Genomic DNA, 22,318 nt, shown 5'->3' on the forward strand with positions numbered 1-22,318 from the left:
GGCCAAAAGACATATTAAAAGATGTTCAAAATCACTAATCATCAGGGAAATGCAAATTAAAACCACAATAAGGTATATCACCTGACACCTGTCAGAATAGCTATCATCAATGAATCAACAAATGTTGGAGAGAATATGGAGAAAAGGGAGTCCTTGTGCACTGTTAGAACTATAAAATGGTGTAGCCACTACGGAAAACAGTATGGAGATGCCCCCCAAAATTAAAAATAGAACTACCATATGACCTAGAAATTCCACTTCTGGGTATTTATCTAAAGAAATCCAAAACACTTATTTGAAAAGATATGCTCCCCTATGTTCACTGCAGCATTATTTACAATAGCCAAGCTATGGAAGCAACTTAAGTGCCCATTAACAGAGGATGGATAAAGAAGATGTGGTACATATGTACAGTGGGCTATTACTCAGCTATTAAAAAGAATAAAACCTTCCCATTAGTGACAACATGGTAAATACCATCTGATTTCATTTTTATGTGAAATCTCAAAAAAAAACACCCCAAAATAGAAATAAGCTCATAGAGAACAAGCTGATGATTGCCAGATGGGAGGGGGTTTGAGTGAAAAAGATGAAGGAATTAAAAAATAAAAATTGCCAGTTATAAAAATAGTCACAGGAATGTCAAGTCAATAATATTGTAATAACTCTGTACGTTGTCAGATGGCTACTAGACTTACTGGGGTGATAACACTATATAAATTATATAAATGTCTAATTACTATTACACACTTAAAACTAATATGATATTGTATGTCAACTGTACTTTAAAAAAATTTTCAAAACCTTAAAGACTCCATCAAAAAACTAGATTTAATGATTTTGTATCCTGCTACATTGCCAAAGTCATTTAACACCCAGAAATCTATGGCTTTTTATACACCAATAATAACCTAACAGAAAGAGAAACTAAAAAAATCCCATTTACCATTGAAACAAAAAAATTAAGATAGGTAGGAATAAACTTAACTAAGGAAGTGAAAGACCTGTACTTGGAAAACTACAGGAAAAAAGAGATAGAGGAAGACATACTAGAGCAGAAGAATATACTGTGTTCATGGATTGGTAGAATCAACATCATCAGAATGTCCATACTACCCAAAGCAATCTATAGATTCAATGCAATCCCCATTAAAATACCAACAGCATATTTCACAGACCTAGAACAAACTCTCCAAAAATTTACATGGAATAAAAAAAGACCCCGAATACCGACAGCAATCCTGAGAAAGAACAACAAAGTTGGAGGGATCACAATACCAGGTATCAAGCTATATTACAAAGCCACTGTTCTTAAAACTGCTTGGTACTGGCACAAGAACAGACATATAGATCAATGGAATAAAATAGAGAACCCAGAAATCGACCCAAACCACTATGCTCAATTAATATTTGACAAAGGAGGCAAGAGCATACAATGGAGTCAAGACAGCCTCTTCAATAAACGGTGTTGGGAAAATTGGACAGATACATGCAAAAAAATGAAACTAGACCACCAACTTACACCATACACAAAAATAAATTCAAAATGGATAAAAGACTTAAATATAGGACGGGAAACCATAAAAATCTTAGAAGAATCCATAGGCAGCAAAATATCAGACACATCTCGTAGCAATATGTTTACCAGTATAGCTTCTCAGACAATGGAAACTAAGGAGAAAGTAAACAAAGGGGACTACATCAAAATAAAAAGCTTCTGCACAGCAAAAGGAACCATCAACAAAACAAGAGAACCCACTGCACAGGAGAACATATTTGCCAATGTTACATCCAAATAAGGGTTTAATCTCCAAAATTTATAGGAACTCCTAACAACTTAACAAAAAGAAGATAAACAATCCAATCAAAAAATGGGCAACGGACCTAAATAGATACTTTTTGAAAGAAGATAGAAGGCCAAGAGATATGAAAAAAGGCTCAATGTCACTAATCATCCAAGAGATGCAAATCAAAATGACAATGAGCTACCATCTCACACCTGTCAGACTGGCTATAATCAACAAATGACAAGTGCTGGAGAGGACGTGGAAAAAAAGGAACACTCCTTCACTGCTGGTGGGAATGCAGACTGGTGCAGCCACTGTGGGAAACAGTATGGAATTTTCTCAAAAAATTAAAAATGGAACTTCCATTTGACCCAGTAATCCCACTTCTAGGAATATATCCCAAGAAATCAGAAACACCAATCAGAAAGGATATATGCACCCTTACGTTCATAGCAGCACAATTTACAATAGCTAAGATTTGGAAACAGCCTAAATGCCCATCAGCAGATGAGTGGATTAGAAAACTGTGGTACATCTACACAATGGAATACTATGCTGCTATAAAAAAAGAACTCTTACCATTTGCAACAGCATGGATGAACCTGGAGAACATTATGCTAAGTGAAATAAGCCAGTTGGAGATAGATAAATATCACATGATCTCACTCATTTATGGAATATAATGAACAACATATATTGATGAACAAAAAGAGATCCAGAGACAGACAAGCATCAGACTGTTAAACCTCAGAGGGAAGGCAGGGGAGTGGTTAAGAGATCAACCAAAGGACTTGTATGCGTGCATATGAGCATAACCAGGGGGTGAGGGCATGTGCTGGAGAGTGGGTGTGGCCAGGGAGAGGTCAATGGAGGAGAAAGGAGAAACATGTAATACTTTAAACAATAAATAATTTAAATTAAAAAGAAAATACTTTACCATTGTCCCTTCAATAATTAGGTTTGACCTGCACAGTTCAAACATGTGTTGTTCAAGGGGCAACTGTAGTTGGGGATGGAGGGCTGACTTGGTTATACACTGATTTTCGACTGTGCAGGTGGGTGGTCAGTGCCCCTAACACCAGCGTTGTTCAAGGGTCAACAGTATCTCCCAAAACATGGCACAACCTATATCTGTCTACCACAAACAGCAGCAGCGGTGAGAGAGAAGCAGTTCCCATGTCTTACATGGGACTAGACAGCTGCTAGATAACCAGAGTGCAGTGATCGAGAGAGCCCTGATTTCCCAGGCTTGCCGGTTAAAAGAATATCTTTATTGGGGCATAACTGAGGAATGATTCCAACCGAGCATCCAGGTGCCCCGGGTCTCTACTCCCATCTGTGCTTTCACCTTTCACAGGCGGTGGGCCCACAGCTAGCACCGACTTGAGAGGCACCAGGGCTTTTTGAAGGAAAGGCTTATTTTTGAGCTCTTATCCTTGTTCTTATCTTTTCAATAACATGCCGTAGCACTGTGATGGAAAGTCTATTTTTGGACCCTTTGGGAAGCTTTAAACATTTTGGGGAAAGATGTCTGGACTCCAACCTCTTTTTACTTAAAAATTCCCCATTTGTCTTTCTTTGTGCCTCTTGCTTGAAAAAAAAAAAAAAAAAAAATCTCTCCCCGTCCCCACTCCCCCCAGTTTCTACAATCTACAGAACAGGCTGGCAAAAATATTAGTGTTGTTAGCCCCCTGAGAAAGGAACACACACACCATCACCTGGGCTGGATGGAGACCACATTCTGTCTCCTCTCCATGCTTTTCGGGCTCCTGGACAGCCCTGGTCACAGTAACTTTCCTTTCGTTAGCCAGCCAAGAAAAAGCAGTTATGTTTCCCAGCTGACGTCAGCCAGCCTCCTGGCCTGACGTGGGCAGGCTGTCTCACAGGCCTCTGTGTAACGCTGCTCCTGCCCTTGAGGAGAGACGCAGCGGGCGTACAAGCAACCACGTTCTCTGCTTGGTGGCCTGTGTGTGGCTCTGCTGGCCCCTGGGCGGGGTGGTGGGCAGGAGTTAAACCTGTGCGGCAGTCCTCGGGCTCCACCAGCAGAGGCAACAGTTGCTAGAGCACCGAGGACAGGAGGAGGGAGGCAGTCCAGTGCTTGCCTTGTTCGGTCCTCCAAGCTGCCTAACCCACAACCAGAACTTGCCTGTATTGCGGGGGCCTTTTTCTTTTCTTGGAGACAGGATAAATGTTTTTATCTTCACCATTTTACCAGCTGGGATGATGATAAAATGAGTAAGGCGGAAAGAATACCTTGGCATGTGCTCAGAGTGATCTCTGAGATTGGGCTTTAGTGACCAGCCTGTTTTTCCCTTCCTGGCCTCCACCTCTGCCCAGGGCATACATCTCTTTTTGGGAGAAAGGCACAAACTTTTCTGTGAATGTATAAACTTTAGATATTAAGAATTAAGTTATTAAAAGAACAGGTGATACTTCAGCAGCAGGTACCTTGGACAGAATGCAGCCCCTGGGCAGTGTTAAATTACAGGCTGTTGTCCACGCTATGGGATGACAGGAGTACAGAGTGTGAACTAGGGGAGAAAGCCTCCTTTCCATTTCCCAAGGCTGGCTGCCAGGAGCTGCTGGCCTCCCCCTGAACCTGAGACCAGGGGCTACAGCATTTCTCTAATCCTTTTTCTGTACCAAATGCCTTTCAAGCCTCAAGCCCCAGCTAAATCAGCGGTTCTCAACCTGTGGGTCGCGACCCCTTTGGGGGTCGAACGACCCTTTCACAGGGGTCGCCTAAGACCATCGGAAAACACATATATAATTACATATTGTTTTTGTGATTAATCACTATGCTTTAATTATGTTCAATTTGTAACAATGAAAATACATCCTGCATATCAGATATTTACATTATGTTTCATAACAGTAGCAAAATTACAGTTATGAAGTAGCAACGAAAATAATTTTATGGTTGGGGGTCACCACAACATGAGGAACTGTATTAAAGGGCCGCGGCATTAGGAAGGCTGAGAACCACTGATCTAAATATTGAGGAAGAAAGGCAATCACAGAAAATGTACATGCCAGCTGCCTCTTAAGAAGAGTAATCAAAGATGAAAATGAAACAAACCTAGCTGTTCATTTACGTTCTACTCTGGATTAGAAAACAAAGGGAGGAGCAGGCAAAAGGAGTAAACTAGTCAATGTGGTACCCAAAGTGGCTGCAAAGCAGCTCTGCTTCTCCACATCACTACAAGCCCTCTTTCTAAGGGGACAGATCCAACACCAGGGGAGAGGCTTTTAAACGAGAAAATCAGTCAGGAGCAGGAAATGAGCCTAAAACCAAACGTGCTTGAGATTCTGACAACTTCGTTTAAAAACAAACAAATGGAGCAACAACTGTATAGTTGTTTACACTAGCGTATAAAGCTAGACGAGGAGGACACTTTCTGAGCATACACGTGCCAGGCACTGAAGTTTCAGGAAGAGCCATAACTCAAGTTCACACAGCCGGCAAGTAGAACTGTGACTCAGACCCAGCCTGCCTGACCTCTTGGCTCAGAGTATTTCTAATGCGCTCTGGCACCTGTGTTATGGAAACGGCTGCTCCGTGCCCCCAACGTGGTCCTTAAACATCAAGTCTGCTCTAGTAACAGCACATCCCTTCTTTTACAGAACAGAAAGGCCATCTGACTTGTCTTGATCACTTTACCTCCTCTACATGTCCAGTTTTTCTCCGTTGTTTCTAGATCACTAAATGAAACAAATATAATGACCTATTTCCACTTCACTAACGGTTCAGTAAGGAATAGAAGAATAAGGCATATACAAGGGTCTGATAATATAGGTAGGCAATAAAAAACTTAAAAATGAAGATAAATGCAATACAGGGTTTTTTTTGGGGGGGGGAGGGGCAATAAAGATGGAATAATGATGGGAACCAGATCCTAGAGAAGAGTAGACAAGTCAGGAGTACTTAAGCTTACAGAAGAAGTGCTGCAAGGAAATGAATACAAACTCAGAATTCAATACACAGTGAAAACTTCCTTTAAGAATGTAGCAAATTAAGGGCATTTCATACAGTCAATACTGGAATAATTTGCTACCAGCAGATTATTACTAAAATAAATTGTTTAGGCACAAAGAAAACAATACTTTCAAATTGCCCTTATACCCACTGATAGTAAATTAGATGAAGGGAAAACGGATAGCAGTTTAGAAAACTACTCTGCAGACTGTTATAGTTGAACATACATACTCCCTACAATCCAGCCACGCCACTCCTCTAGGTATATATTCCATAGAAATGTTTATGGATCCCAAGATACATATACAAGAATACTCACTGGAAACTACCCAAATACCCAGCAAGAGTACAACAGATCAATTATGAGATACCTGCATAATAGAATCCTACATATCAGTAAAAATGAGCACAGCTACAATGTGGCTCAATCTCACAAGATTGCACAAAAGTAGAAAAAAAATATGCTATAAATGATCCCAACAAAACTATATAGGTACGGAAATCATAATTAGGTAGTGAAATATAAATAAAATCATGGACAGTAATAACAAAAACGTTAGGCTCCTGGGCGGGGTGGGGAGAAGGCACCATGATTGAGAAGCGTCAACAGAGGGTACTTCTTGGGTGCTGGTTATGTTCTTGACCTTGTTTAACATTTGATGAACTTTACTGTCAACTTTTAAAAAATGAAAAAGAGAAGATTTATGTAATTTCATCTATGTGATTGCTCCTATAAATGGGGAAATAATTCATGCATATGGAAATTCAAACAAAACTGGGTTTAGTGATTCCAACTCCACAAAAAAATATATAAAATTACTAATGTGTTTTAATAGAGGACAAAATAATAAAGGAAACTTAATCAAGTATTTAATGAGTCAGTACTGGGAGCCTGGATATTAAAGTCTTATCTCTTGGAATTCTTCAAGGAAAGAAAAATTCTGGCCACATAATTTAGACATTTTCTTATCTGAAGCAGGAAAATGATTTAGAAATCTGGAGGTACATTCCTGCTCTTTAATTTTTTTAATTTTTAAAAATTGTTACTGAATTTTTTGGGGTGACATTGGTTAATAAAATATGTAGGTTTCAGGTGTACAATTCTATAATACAGCATCTGTATATTGTATTGTGTGTTCACCAAGTCAAGACTCCTCCCATCACCATTTATCCTCCCGTTACCCACTGCTGCCTCCCTGTGCCCCACTTCCCCTCTGGTAATCACTATACTGTTGTATGTGCCTGAGTTTTGTTTTATGGGTTTTTTTTGTATGTGTTTTTTTTTTTGCTTGATCCCTTCACCTTTTTTACCCAGCTCTCTCCCCTCTAACAACTGCCAGTCTATTTTCTGTATTATGGGTCTGTTTCTATTTTGTTTATTTTATTCGTTAGAGTCCACATATAAGTGAAGTCATATGGAATTTGACTTTCTCTGACTGGCTTATTTTGCTTAGCATCATACTCTCCAGGTCAATCTATGCTGTCACAAAAGGTAAGATTTCCTTCTTTTTCACACAGCAGAGTAGTACTCCATTGGGTAAATGTATCACATCTTTTGTATCCATTCATCTACAGACGGGCACTGGAGCTGCTTCCAAATCTTGGCTATTGTAAATAGCACTGCTATGAACATAGGGGTGCATATACGTTCCTGGTTCTTTGACACTACCTTTGTTAGGACATGAGGCCGTCCTTCATCCCTACTTATGTGTTGTACTGAATTAATATTGAGCCCACATACATTCCTAAAGCCAAACTTGAAAAGAGAAAGAAAACATGCTAATTCTAGCTTTTGACACTAAATCTGATTTTTTTTATTAGATGAAAGATTGATATGACGATTCATGATTACATAATAAAAAAATCAGTGAAATAAAAACAAATGAAAAAAGCTATTTTAATTACTTTTGATTTCAATTAATCAACTATTTGAGTGCTTGATATATGCCTAGCAGCATTAATTCAAGGCAAATGTATTCATTAGATACTGAAATGAGACTATTACATCTCATTGATCTTACTATGATGGCAGTATTTCACTCTTCAACAATGCACACTGATATGAGAGTTGAGCAAAGGTTTCTATTCTGGACATTTAAAAAAGAACCAATTAACTCAATGACTCTAGATCTCTGAAAGAAAAAATGTTTTCTTCTGCTGTTAAAAAAAAAAATCTTACAAGGTCACATATAATCTCAGCTCTTCAAAGTAGCTGGTATTGCAAATCATTATCACAGCACATGAGCACATTACTCCCCATTACCTGGGAAGATAGGAAACTATCGCAGGAGAGGTAAAGGATCCAATTTGCTACGCAGCAGCCTAAAGGTTCCTCTATGCATTTTGTAGTAGTATGCTAAAATAATAGAGTAAATATGAACAAAAAATAAAAGTAGGTAACTTACAAAGAGCAAGCATGGAGAATCTAAACAGAAGCTACTGTGGTACTTACAATAGTGTGATGCTGGTGGGTTAGCCTATAGCCCTTAGGTTTTTTCCTCACTGGGCATCTGACATAGGAGGACCCACAATCATCTAATTCAAAATGGAGTGGCTCTGTTCCTACCAAGGTGGAATGTTTGCTATGTCCCAGATCGTTCTCACTACTTCACCCATGTCCAAATCATTAGTGTGTCTCTGCAGAAGTTAAAGACTGTGCCGTCTATTATAACCCAGAAGGAAGAGGGATCCCTTCTATTTACAGTCTTAAATAGACTTTAAGAGGGAAAATGGTGGCATAGGGAACTCCAGAGATAATTCCCTCCACTGAAACAAACATTAAGCTGGAAAAATACCAATCAGAACCAACTATTTTTGGGCTCTAAAACCTGATAAAACACTTAACACACCAGGGGAATGCTTGATCTTTGGTAAGAGAGCGGATGTGAACCACCTACCACCCCGATTCCTAGAGTGACTGGCTGGAGTCATGCTGGGCAGTAAGCCCTAGTCCTCCAAAAATCTGGGGTGGTCCTTCTTCCCTAGGGTGTCTATTGTAAGATTTGAAGAGACATCAATCCCTCCCCTTCCCTTTTTAACGATCCAGACATTTAAGGAAATCCCTGTCAGTTCACAAGCTGACTGCAGAGGTAACAGAACAGAAACTTTATGGCCACATGCAACATAGAATACTGACTCTATAAAAGTCACTCTACTAATGGATGACTATAGCCCTGCAGAGTAATCCCCAAGGAGGGGAAGAATCCTGACTTTTATAATACTCAAATGCAGAAAACAGGAAAATAGAAGTCATTCATAGGAAAAAAGAAAGTTGAGAGAAACTATGCTGGAGGAAGCCTAGACACTAGAATTACTAGGCAAAGTCAACTTATTAAATACTAGACCAGCTGTGGGCAAACTATGGCCCGCGGGCCGGATTCGGCCAGTTTGAAATGGATAAAACTAAAAAAAAAAAAAAGACCGTACCCTTTTATGTAATGTTTACTTTGAATTTATATTAGTTCACACAAACACTCCATCCATGCTTTTGTTCCGGCCCTCCGGTCCAGTTTAAGAACCCATTGTGGCCCTCGAGTCAAAAAGTTTGCCCACCCCTGTACTAGACGCACAGTGCACGGATTTGTGCACCAGTGGGGTCCCTTGGCCTGGCCTGCGGGGGTCAAAACAGGCTCTCCGACATCCCCCAAGGGGTCCCGGATTGTGAGAGGGTGCAGGCCAGGCTGAGGGACCCCACCAGTGCACCATCGGGGACAGGGAGGGACCATGGGAGGGCTCCAGGGGGTGTCCAGCCCACCTCGCCAGGTCCCAATAGGCCGGACCCCAGCAGCAAGCTAACCTACCAGTCGGGGCATCTGCTATAGTGTTTGGACAGGTTCAAGCCTTGGACTAATGAGAGGGCACAGTCCTCTTATGGCCATGTGCAAGTCCCAGCTTGGAGGGCAAAGCTCTCCCAGCACAATTATAGCCAACAGCTATAGTTGTAAGCTTGAACCTATGGTCCAAACACGTGGCCCCACATGGCTGAGTAATGTGGGCTTGATAGGCGAGTTCAGGTGCATGTAACTGAGTAGGATTGAAATTCATGAGAATGTTGTAAACATCTTGACCACACCCTTACTTTGCCTCATGGAATCTGGCTATAAAATAATGTAGACTGGTGCAGCCACTGTGGAAAACAGTATGGTGTTTCCTCAAAAAATTAAAAATAGAACTGCCATTTGACCCAGTAATACCACTTCTAGGAATATATCCCAAGAAAACAGAAACACCAATCATAAAGGATATATGCACCCATATGTTTATAGCAGCACAATTTACAATAGCTAAGATTTGGAAACAGCCTAAGTGCCCATCAGCAGATGAGTGGATTAGAAAACTGTGGTACATCTACACAATGGAATGCTACGCTGCTGTAAAAAAGAAGGAATTCTTACCATTTGCAACAGCATGGATGGAACTGGAGAGCATTATGCTAAGTGAAATAAGTCAGTCAGAGAAAGAAAAATAGCAGATGATCTCACTCATTTGTGGGATAGAAAGAACATTATAAACTGATAAACAAAAATAGATACAGAGGCAAAGAAGCATCGAACAGACTGTCAACTACAGCAGGAAGGCTGGGGAGGGTTGAGGGGAGAAGGGGAGGAGGTAAGAGATCAACCAAAGGACTTCTATGCATGCATATAAGCATGGATGCAAGACACTGGGGGATGGGGAGGTGAGGGCATGTGCTGGGGGGTAGGGGAGACCGGGGGAAGGTCAATGGGGAGAAAAGGATACATATGTACTACTATTTGTAATACTTGAAACAATAAAATAAAATTTTAAAAAGGGGGGGACTGGGGTGGTTGTATCACTATGAAATAAAATGCACTTAAGTCAAAAAAGTTTACCATAAAAAAGATGTTACATATTAATAAAGGTGCAATTCATCAATTTATAAACATATAATTATAAACATATAACTATAAACTTAACAGAGGCCCAAAATATATGAAACAAAAATGGACAGAATTGAAGGGAGAAATAGATAGCTCTATAGTAAGAGTTGGGGACTCCAAACCTACTTTCAATAATGAATAAAAAAATCAGACAGAAGGTCAATAAGAAAATAGAGGACATGAACAACACTTGAAACCAATTAAACCTAACATACATACACAGCACACATTACCCAACAACCACAGAATACACACAGAAACCATGAAGCATTCTCCAATTCAGATAATATATCAGGCCACAAAACAAGTCTTAATAAGGACTGAAAACATATGCAGTATGAGAAAATACAAAGAGAAAAGACTCAAATCAGTAAAATTAGAAATGAAAGAGGAGACATTACTGCTGACTTTACAGAAACAGAAAGGATTATAAGAGAATATTAAGAACAATAATATGAATGTGTATGTACAGTAATACAATGGATAACCTAGATAAAACAGAAAAATCCTAGAAATACAAACTACAAAAAGAAGAAACAGAAAGTCTTTATAGTCCCATAATAAGTAAGGAGATTGAATTAGTCACCAAAAACTTTCCCTAAAAGAAAAGTCTGACCCAGCTTTACTGGTGATTTCTACCAAATGTTTAGAGAGTTAACACCAATCCTTCTTAAATCCTTCCAAAAAACTGAAGATGAGAGTCACTTCCTAACTCATCCTATGAGGCTAGCAATACCTTGATACCAAAGCCAAAGACACTACAAATAAAACTATAGACCACTATCGAGGTACATGCCCTTGGCCGGAATCATGCCTGCAATCGAGGTACATGCCCTTGGCCGGAATCAAACCTGGGACCCTTCAGTCTGCAGGGAGAAAATATTTATAATTCACAGATTTTATGAGTCTAGTATCCAGAAACTACAAAAAATCCCTACAACTCAACAACAAAAAGGCAACCCAATTAAAAAAGGACTTGAATAGACATCTTTCTAAAGAAGATATACAAATGACAAGCACACAAAAAATGTTCATCATTAGTCATTAAGGAAATGCAAGTTAAAAGCCTAGTAAAACATCACACCCAACAAGACAGCTATTAACAAAAAGAGATAAAACAAATTAAAAGTGTTGGCAAGGATGTGAAGAAATTGGAACCCTTATGTACTGTTGATGGGAATGTAAAATAATGCAGCTACTGCAAGAAACAGTTTGGCAATTCTCAAAAATTTAAACAGAACTATCATTTGATTCAGTATCTCCATTTCTGAAATTGAAAGCAGGAACTTGAATAGATATTTGTACACCAATATCATAGCAATATTACTCCCATAGCCCAAAGATGAAAACCACCCAAATACAGGGTGGGGCAAAAGTAGGTTTAGAGTTGTTTATATGGAAAATACTATAATAATTAATAAATAATAATACAAGAATAAACTTTGTGTTTTGAGTACTCACAACTGTAAACCTACTTTTGCCTGACCCTGTGTGCCTGTGTGTGTACACACACTGATTATTACCCACCTTCAAAAGGAAGCAAAATCTGATACGTGTTATAGTGTGGAGGAACCTTAAAGACATTATGCTAAGTGAAATAAGCCAGACACAAAAGAACACAAATTATATGATTCTATTTCATAGAGAGAGAAAATAGATTAGGTTACCAGGAGCTGGGGAGATGAAGGAATTGGGAGTTATTGCTTAATAAGTATACTTTCTGTTTGGGGTGATGAAGATGTTTTGGAAATGGTGGTGATGGTTGCACAACACTGTGAATATAATACCACTAAACTGTATACTTAAATATGGTTATAATTTTGTGTTATATACAGTTTAGTACCTCCCTAAATAGAAAAAGACGACTTTAAAATGCATTAATTATCTTCAGGTGTTTTTAAGGAAGAGGATATGGATTTAGGGTAGGATATCTCCAGAGGAAAATCAGGTACCTTCAGCCAAAGATGGTCTTCTATATTCCACAACTTAGAAGATATAAGTGGCCAGTATCATAGACCTAAAGCATCAGACACTTAGGCGTGTAAGGAGAAATAGAGAAATGTCCTCATGGAAGCGAGATGGCAGACAAGAGGTCAGATGCAGGTGCTACTTGTGGGGCCTGCCAAACTCTGCTTAGGACAGTGTTAGGTATAACTGTGCTTCCAGGACTGGCATATAAAAATCTGATATGGAGGTTGATTGGGACAAGAACCCTTGAAGGTCCATCTTAAGACCTTGAGAGAAGGCTAAATGAAGTTTCCTATAGAAAAAAACTGGATGCCTGTTAATTGCAAGTTCATGAAAATGTATTCTAACACTTAGTAGCCACCAGATCCACTCTCTTTGAGAAGTGGAATTTATTTCCTCTTCCTTTAAATCTGGGCTGGCCCAATGACTTTTTTTTTTTTTTTTAATCTTCGCCCGAGGATATTTTTCCATTGATTTTTAGAGAGAGTGGAAGAGAGAGGGAAAGAGAGAAATATCAATGTGAAATAAACACATTGATTGGTTGCCTCCTGCATGAGCCCCAACCAAGGCCCGGGCCAGGGAGGAGCCTGCAATCGAGGTACATGCCCTTGACCGAAATCAAACCTGGGACCCTTCAGTCTGCAGGCCGACACTCTATCCACTGAGCCAAACCACCTAGGGCTCAATGACTTAACCACCAAAATGGGGCAGAAGTCACATTGTGGTGGGCAGTCTTTAAGATGGACCCCCTTCGCCACACAGCTCACTGTCTAATGGATTAAGAGTCTGTGTAATCCCTTTCCTTTGAGGGTGGGTTGGAACCAGGGGTGGGCAAACTTTTTGACTCGAGGTCCACAATGGGTTCTTAAACTGGACCGGAGGGCCGGAACAAAAGCATGGATGGAGTGTTGGTGTGACCTAATATAAATTCAAAGTAAACATCATTACATAAAAGGGTACGGTCTTTTTTTTTTTTTAGTTTTATTCATTTCAAATGGGCCGGATCCATGGGCCGTAGTTTGCCCACGGCTGGGTTGGACTCACTGACTTTCTTCCAGTCTAGGTTATAATGACTATGGTTTCCATCTCAAGCTCTGTCTCTATGATCACTCGGCTGGAAGAAGCAAGCTGCCATGTGCTGACCAGTCCCTGTGGCACGGTGAGGAACTGAAGCCTGCTAAAACCAGTGAACTTGGGAGTGGATTCTTCAACCCCAACTGAATCTTGAAATGATTACAGCCTTGACTGACACCTTAGCTGCAGCTTCATGAGCTACTTGGAGAGAGCTGCTTGTTGTTTTCAGCCACCAAGCTTTGTGGTAACTTAATACACAGCAATAGGTGACAAATGTAAGGTGATCGGAGACTTCTAAGCCCAGGGCTTCCCTTCCTTCCTCTTAGAACCCAGCCTTCATGCTATCAAAAGCGCAAGGCACGTGAGGAAGAACCAAGGTGCTCATGTTGACAGTCTCAACTGAGCACCCACTACCAGCCAGAACTAAGACTTCAGACCAGCCATCCAGCCAGCTGCCAGCCAATCAAACCACTCCAGCCAAGGCCCTAGACACCATAGGATATGATGAGCCAGCCTCTGAATTCTTTTTAAAAAAAATATACATTTTATTGATTTTTTAACAGAGAGGAAGGAAGAGGGATAGAGAGGGACAAGAACCCTTGAAGGTACATCTTAAGACCTTGAGAGAAGGCTAAATGAAGTTTCCTATAGAAAGAAACTGGATGCCTGTTAATTGCAAGTTCATGAAAATGTATTCTAACACTTAGTAGCCACCAGATCCACTCTCTTTGAGAAGTGGAATTTATTTCCTCTTCCTTTAAATCTGGGCTGGCCCAATGACTTTTTTTTTTTTTTTTTTTTTTTAGAAGCATCGATGAGAGAGAAACATCAATCAGCTGTCTCCTGCACACCCCCTACTGGAGATGTGCCCGCAACCAAGGTACATGCCCTTGACCGGAATCGAACCTGGGACCCTTCAGTCCGCAGGCCGACGCTCTATCCACTGAGCCAAACTGGCTAGGGCCAGCCTCTGAATCCTGACCCACAGAATCAATGAGCAAATAGAAAGGTGGTTGTGTTAAGCCCCTACATTTTGGAGTGATGTGTTACACAACAATGAATAGCCCAAACAACCACTAACCAGCAGGGTTTGCAGTAAGAAGTAACAGACCCCATCAGGTACAGATCTGGGGCTTCAGGTTGCTATACTGAGCACCAGTGATTCATTCATAAATGATGGGTAACTGAACAACTGGATGCTTAGGGGGGTAGAAGAAGTGGATGAATAAGAAAACATTTACCCATGGTCACAATCTAAAACCCTGTATCTACCAGGTAATGTCTTGGAAATGTGAGCTCCTGTCTAAGCCAGGCTGACCAAAGAATAAGAAATTGTCTGTGTATGTCCTGTTGGAATTAAAACGCCCAAACAAAGAGGCTCTATAGAAACCAGTATCTCGGTTGCTGCTAAGAAAGGCAGCATCCATATTTTCCCGCATTACTTTAGTTATCTGCTCACTCAAAGGGGAAAACTCTCTCAAATCCCTGCCTCTAGTAGCTATAAAAGAGAAACATTTTTATCAAATTGATTACAGAACATATTTAGAGAAAAGAATAGTATATTATATGCAAGTTACATTAAAAAGGAGTTAACATTGCAACTGACTATAATCAGACTAGTAGTGTGAGTAATATAGGCTAGACCCCTTGGAGAAGGCTTCCTGGCTCAGGAAAAAGCCTGTGAAGTTTCTAACTTTACAATAAAGGCAGTCTTTGATAGAAAAGCTCCCAGATCTTTCAGGAATATTATTAGGAACCTCATGCTATAATCTATTCCTCTTCCCGAGAAAAAGCATACAACCATCATTTCCAATAGCAATACACCAGGAGGAACAAAAATGGAGAAAAAGTCTACAAATGTGTGTGTCAACATTAGCGGGGCTTTCCTCTGTGACTTTAACGTGCCTGTTTCTGAGACACAAGACGACTTGATAGCACAGACCTGGGAGGAGCAATAGCACTTGCCAACTGCTGCTCCTCAAATGTCAACGAGCCACTAACTACTGGCATCACTAGCTTCTGCCTAGGAAACGTCACCAAATATTCAATTGCCCACAAGATCCAAATAGTGGAAATTCACTAGTAACCTATTTATAAATATTTGAAAAATATGCATTAACAGTCATGTGATGCCATGCGAAGAACAGGTCTTTATGCAATGTACTATAAACTGGTACCCAATTCAGCCACAAATAAATATCAAGTCAGGGAATAACAAGTCCTGAGAAAAACTACGCAACAATGCCTTCAGAGTCCAGTTACAATGCAGATACCAATTAGCAAACATTTGTTATCTAACAAAATAGTATTCCATGTCATCAGTGCTGGTCTGATTAATAATGAGGCTGAAATGAATAAAGTTCTTGTAAAAGCAATATTTTATTTTGTATCTATTATCTTTAAAAAGAAAGATATTAACCACTACCATAACAAAATCCTATTGGAACATGCACCACAAAATAAATATGTATGAACATTGTTAGAATACCAAATGGAAGAAGGTGAGGAATATGTAGAACCCTAACAATGTGCATTTAACCGGGGAATAATTTATTGAAAGAAAAACTATGTAAAGGGATGAAACAGAAACCATAAGAGAGCAAACAATCTTTTTCCTTCCTTTCTGAGAAGCCCTATATTAACACATGCAGCACACGCTGGTTTGCATTTGGAAGGCTTCCGGTGTCCATTAGCAAAGAGATACGCCAGAATGAGGAAAAGCTTTCCTAGGCATTTTAGATTATGAGTCCATTACCATACAGATCTAGTTACAAACGCATCCTTCAAGTAGACTATAATGCAAAGAATAAAACTGCCTTCACCTCAAACAGAGGAGATAAGCTGCATCCTGGAACACAGGTTAAGTTTCTGGGGCCCAGTAAAGTGTATCTCAGCTATTTGTAGTTTAATGAAACCAAACAATGATTAGTTCCTGCCCACATATCATTTTGTTAATCAGGGGTTCTGGGGACAAGACCATTAATTTCAGTCCTAAGAAGCCACACTGGACTGTGCCCGGCACAGGCACATTGATTTTTTTCACTAGTAGGAATTGTCGATGTGGCTTTAGAGTCCTCACTCTGAGCATCATGATTTAGAATGATCTCATCTCCACAGTGACTCGTTTACTCACCCTAAATTTAAGCTTCTTTTCTCTCCTTTTCTGTCTTTTTAATAGGCTTAAACAAAATGGCTATCAGTCTCTGACTTCAGTGATTCCTACCATCAACCAGTCAGACATTTTCCTCATTTCTCATCATCACTGTATGATATCAACCTTGTACAAGTCTTGGCCAATGGCCATATTAATTTTCTACTTGAAAGAACACAAATAGAATACTGCTTATGACGAAGGTAGGAGGGGGAGCTTGGGGAATAGCTGTTAGTCTTGATGCATAGCAATTAGCTTTGCAAATAGAAACAGTAACATGATTGGACCTGATACCTAGCCAAACTGCCAAAGGGGGGGAAAATCATTCTGTTGGGGGTCCTGAGTGACTTTTTAAATAGTGGCTACATTTGCCTTTTTGGAAATGGTACGAGCAGTGTGACATCAGAGATCTTCAGTTTCCATGGTGACTATTAGTGATGGCATTTCAAATGTTGTGGTTAGGTTCCACGATATCCCATGAGAGAGGGAAGAGAAAGCACTGCTTCATTTTAACATTTTTAAAGGAAAGAATGCTGATTATCCAAGTAGATACGATCTGTTCATCTTAAACATGTGGGCTGATAGAAGCTACACGAGTAAGCTGGTGAGAGATACTAAAGCACTTGGACTTGATAGGGACTAATTAACTGCTTAGGTATTTAGCAGCAATTAACTGTCATTTTCCGTCTACACATTATTTTATAAAGTGGTTGTTCTTATACCACGGATTTACCCACTTTTTACGTGTAGGGAAAGTAGTGTAAGTTGGGAGAAAAACTTAGCCTTCCGCTGCAGTTAAGGACAATCTCTAGGGTGAAGATGGAGAGCTGTCCAGCCCAATATGACATCCCTCACAGGCAGGCAGCAGTGCGCACTTCTCTCTGCCCGCTCGGCCCTGGGTCCCTTGCACATAGGAGACTTAATAAATACACTTAGTGATTTTGATGTCGATGAAGCTGAACATTTCATTTTTGCTTTGTTTAATTTCCCATTTAGAGCTGACGGTTAATTTTAAAACACTCAGTTTACTTACGAAGAATTACATGTAGTTAATAAAAATAGAATAAGCAAAAGTCTAAGAAAGTGCTTCATTTCACTCCGATAAACAAGGAAGTTTTTAATTTTCTCATGTAGATGTAAAGTTAATCTTTTAAAAAAGATAAATCAGTTATAAACTTTATATAATACCAGGTATTCTTTTTTTCTATTAAGAATTGTTTTTTATCTGTTACTTCAATATATTTTGTTTATAGAAGGTATATACTAGTTTTTCTGACTAGTGATTTAAATCAGATCTACTGTGTAGTTAATACTGTCTAGAGCCAGAATCAAAGATTACAAATCTAAGTAACGGAGAAAATCTGCTGGCATGATGAAAGGAGGTCATAATGAATCAGAATGTAATTTAAAAACAAATTCTACATAAACGCATTCTTACAGTCACAGCAACCAGAATGATAAATAAGCTGCCTCTCTCTGACTCAAGCTACTAGTTACGTGGGGACAGAATATTTAGGCCATCACTGGGTAAGAGTGTTACAAAAGCCCAGAGCAAGAATGGATATACACATTGATGACAAAGTCAGAAAAAAAAAGTAGGACATTTAGGTCACAAAGTACCATCAGTCGTGATGAAGTTAACAGGCATCCACAAATCACTGATAGGACTGAGCCACCTAAGGTAAACTTTATTTTTATCATCACATACCCAATCCACAATGAGACTGAGATCAGTTACTGATGAAATTAAAGGGTATCCTGTCACTGTTTCAGAAAAGAATCTACTTACAATGTAAATGTAAACAACTGGCCATGTGGAGAACTTAAATAAAGACACTAGGGGGCAGAATTCCAGACTGTTAGAACTGTAAAAGATGATGTGAATCACATGTTTTTAGTAAGAAAATAAAGGTCCATGAGGATCAAGTGAAATTATCCAAGATCACAAAAGCTACTGTCCATGCAGAAATGGAATCGTAACCATACCCTGCCTAAGTGTCTCTTCTTATGTGCTACCTCTAATGGCATATTGTGAATGACTGCAGCACACAAATACCAGTGCTACCACAAAGAGACCTGCATTCTAAGAGTCAACTTATGGAGAGTAATTGTTTGGCATTTTATAAAAACCAATTAAAACACACACACACACACACACAACCACTGTACTTAAATAAATTATGTAAAAGTGTATGACTATCTAACTACTAAGCAGTATACCTAAAACCAATACAAAATAAAATTGAAAGTAAACTGTTAAAAAAAAAAGAACCAAAGTCAAAATGAACAAACATGGAAGGAAAAAAACAACAACATAGAAAACATGTGAAAATAAACACTTCAAATTTGCCTTCCTTGAAGTTCTGAATAATGGACATCTCAGATGTCTGATTCAGAAATTTAAACAGAACAGTAACATATTAGTAAATCAGATATCAAATGCATCATACACAGACAAAAGTCCTAGCTTTTTCATTTGAAGGGTGACCAGATTTTGAGTCAAACAGAAAGTCAAACCCCTACGTGGTTTCCCCAAAAGCAAGCAATGTGGGGCATACAGGCCACAGTGACAGCAGTACCACTTTCTTCCTCCCACAGAACTCACTTAGTTCTTCCAGGGCTGTTCCTCAGGCCAGAAACCCACTGACCAAAAGAAACCCCGTAGGGAAATCTAGTAGTTCCTATTGTAGGTGCCGATAAGGAGAAAGGCTCTTCCCTGTTATTCTAAAAAGTCTACAAGTAGATGATCTGAAATTGAGCTATTATTTAGATTATGATAAAAAGCTAGAAAGAGTACAGATGCTGATTTCCATTAGATGCTCATAAAAAGCAGAAACTGAGGCTCTTATGGGCAACTGAATGTGACCTCAGGCAAGTCAGCGGCCTTTCTTCCTTGCATGTATTATTTCTAAAAAGAGAGATATCATGAAGCCAAATGAAATAACACGCAGAAGTGATAGAGTACCGATGCTCTCAGTTTTAAGACTGATTAGGTTTCCCACAGATACCAGAAAATCATGTAATTGCGTATCAGCCTTTAAGAGTGCAGGCACGGCCAGTGTCACAGGCAGTACCCTTACCTTAATGATCTGGAAGAGGATATTACATTTGGAAGAGAATACTAAAACCCTACTACTCAAAGTGCATTCTGAAAAGAATCAGCTTGGGTGTCACTGGGAGCTGGTTAGAAATGCTGGCTCTCAGGCCCCACTGCAGACCTAACGAGTCAAAATCTGCATTTTAACAAAATCTCCAGGTGATTCCCAAGCACATGAAAGCGTGAGTGCTGTACTGCAGACACTGACAGTGCCCGGAAAAGAGGCCACTGAAATTTCAGATGATCGCTGCCCTTCAGATACATATGGAGAATGAGCTCTGAGTTGGTTTGGCCTTTTCCTGGTACCACCAGGAAAAGCTGACTTCTGGTCAACTACAGATTAAACCATTGAGAGGTAATCATTTGTTACCACATATATCAGTATCAATCATGTGAGCCTCATTTAGTTCATTTAGTTCCCTCTTCTTTAGTGGGATTAAAGATAACAGAAAAAAAATTATAAAGCTAGCCATGTTAACAAGTGCTTTATTAATCTGTCTGGATAATGCCAAAAACCATGGCCAGAATAAATGATTAAGTGAGCCTGGGTCATTACATTTCCATAATTATAATCATTAAAAGTTAGGCAAAGGTATTGACTTACTGATGGGCAACAACTTACTGATTAAAAAAAAAAACACCTCATTTCAACTTTCATTTTCAGAGAAAAGAATATTTTCTTAAAAGGAAATAATCCGCCTTTAGAATGGAGTAATAAGAAAACAAACACTGGAAGAGAAATAACCTACATTTTGATCATGGCTTTCACCATGTTAGCTTCTTAATGGGAACAGCAATTTGTGTAGGGATATAATACCAAGAAGCAAGTGTGAAAGGGCGCTACATTACTTCTTGTCCCACTCATCTACAATGTCCTTTTCATGCCCCTTCCCAATGACCTGCCGTCCTAGATCAGGAATGGAGAATCCACACAGCGCAAGCTCTTCCCCAAGAGCAAAGTCACTGCGAACGGTATTTAAGGAGCAGGAAACTCGGCCTTTTAACATTTTGTACTGGCAACTGAGATTCTATTTTAATTTCCTGAACAACAATATTGATAATCTCCACACTGACTTACATTTTTCTTGGATCCATATCACCAAACTTCATTTCCCAGACAAAGTAACTGGGCACAAAGCACAAGAGAGGAGATGAACACGATGACTAGTGTGACAGACAGCGAGGAAGACAGCACACTCAGAGACGGGCTGCTCCTGAACGCTCTATTCCAGCAAACTGCTTACAGGAGTTTTCTTTGTGTTTAAGCACAGGTATTTCACTACTCAGTTTTGTCCCATTTTGAACATAAACAGGCGCAAAAGAGGCCTGGGGTAGTTTTAATTGTGGTACCAAGTTAAAAACGTGAACGAGTCATGAACTTTGCCCTCACCAGCCCCACCCCCCTTACCTGATATAACAGCTATTTTCCCAGACCCATGTTCTTCTCTAGCTATTCTTTCTGCTTCCTCCATCAGCAGCATGCCAAATCCCTATAAGGAGCAATAAAGAGGGTGAGTGAATTAAGGAGAAAAGAAGTCATTAAGGGAATCTATAAAACAAGAAGGCTAATAATTAGTATTTGCTAAAATCTGTTAAAATAAGAGTGACAGAAAGAAACCCACTTATGAAAGTAAGGAAAGAGAAATCTTTTAATTATACTGAAAGTACACTACAGCAGGCTAGTGGGAGGGAAAATAAAAAAGGAATAACTTTGCAACAAAAGCCAAAGGTATTTTGTGGCTGATGTAATCTACTCACAGCAAGGGGGTGAATACTTTCATTTCTGTCTCTTTTTGAACAAGTTCTAGGCAATTTCAAGGTGATGAAGTCTAGGGCATCTAACCTGTATTTATTAGTCACCCCTCCAATTTCTAAGAGGCTTTGAGTGCTAGTCTGCTTAGCCTAGCACTTAGTCAAAACTACCAGGTAATATTCTTAAAAAGAAAAAAGATTTTAGAGAGAAGGGAAGTGGGAGAGAGGAGGAGGGAGGGAGGGAGGGAGGAGGTGGAGATAGAGAGAGAAACACTGATTTGCTGTTCCACTTATTTATGCATTCAATGGTTGATTCTTATATGTGCTCTGACTGGGGGTGGAACCCACAACCTTGGTGTATCAGGATAATGCTCTAACCAACTGAGCTACCTGGCCAGGGCCCCAGGCAATATTCTTAATTCACTAATTTTGGAGTCTATGCTAAATCTACCACTAGTGTCTTTAACCCATTTTCCTAAAACTTAAAAAGTGAGTTTTTTATTTATTTAAGTTGTTTGGGGGGAGTGGAGCAGTGTTCCAATATATATCATATAACTCGCATTTATGAAGTGCTTTAATACTTCTTAAGTGCTTCCACATTATCATCTCCTT

At 39.5% G+C, this 22,318-nt stretch overlaps 1 protein-coding gene across 3 annotated transcripts in view; it reads right to left on the minus strand.

Moving 5' to 3' along the window:
- The window catches only part of ELP3 (elongator acetyltransferase complex subunit 3), a 147,207-nt gene that overhangs the window by 59,776 nt on the left and 65,113 nt on the right, over positions 1–22,318 (minus strand). For 2 of the 3 annotated variants that reach the window (XM_036313503.1, XM_036313501.1), the window contains exon 14: positions 21,363–21,444. In XM_036313503.1, the coding sequence (XP_036169396.1) occupies positions 21,363–21,444 (82 nt within the window). Of the gene's footprint in view, positions 1–5,983; positions 6,440–21,362; positions 21,445–22,318 lie in introns of those variants that run through there. The other variant, XM_036313500.1, reaches the window with a different exon arrangement.

Source organism: Myotis myotis, unplaced genomic scaffold (genome assembly GCF_014108235.1).
Source record: "Myotis myotis isolate mMyoMyo1 unplaced genomic scaffold, mMyoMyo1.p scaffold_m19_p_6, whole genome shotgun sequence".
In the NCBI taxonomy this organism is placed as follows: Eukaryota; Metazoa; Chordata; class Mammalia; order Chiroptera; family Vespertilionidae; genus Myotis; species Myotis myotis.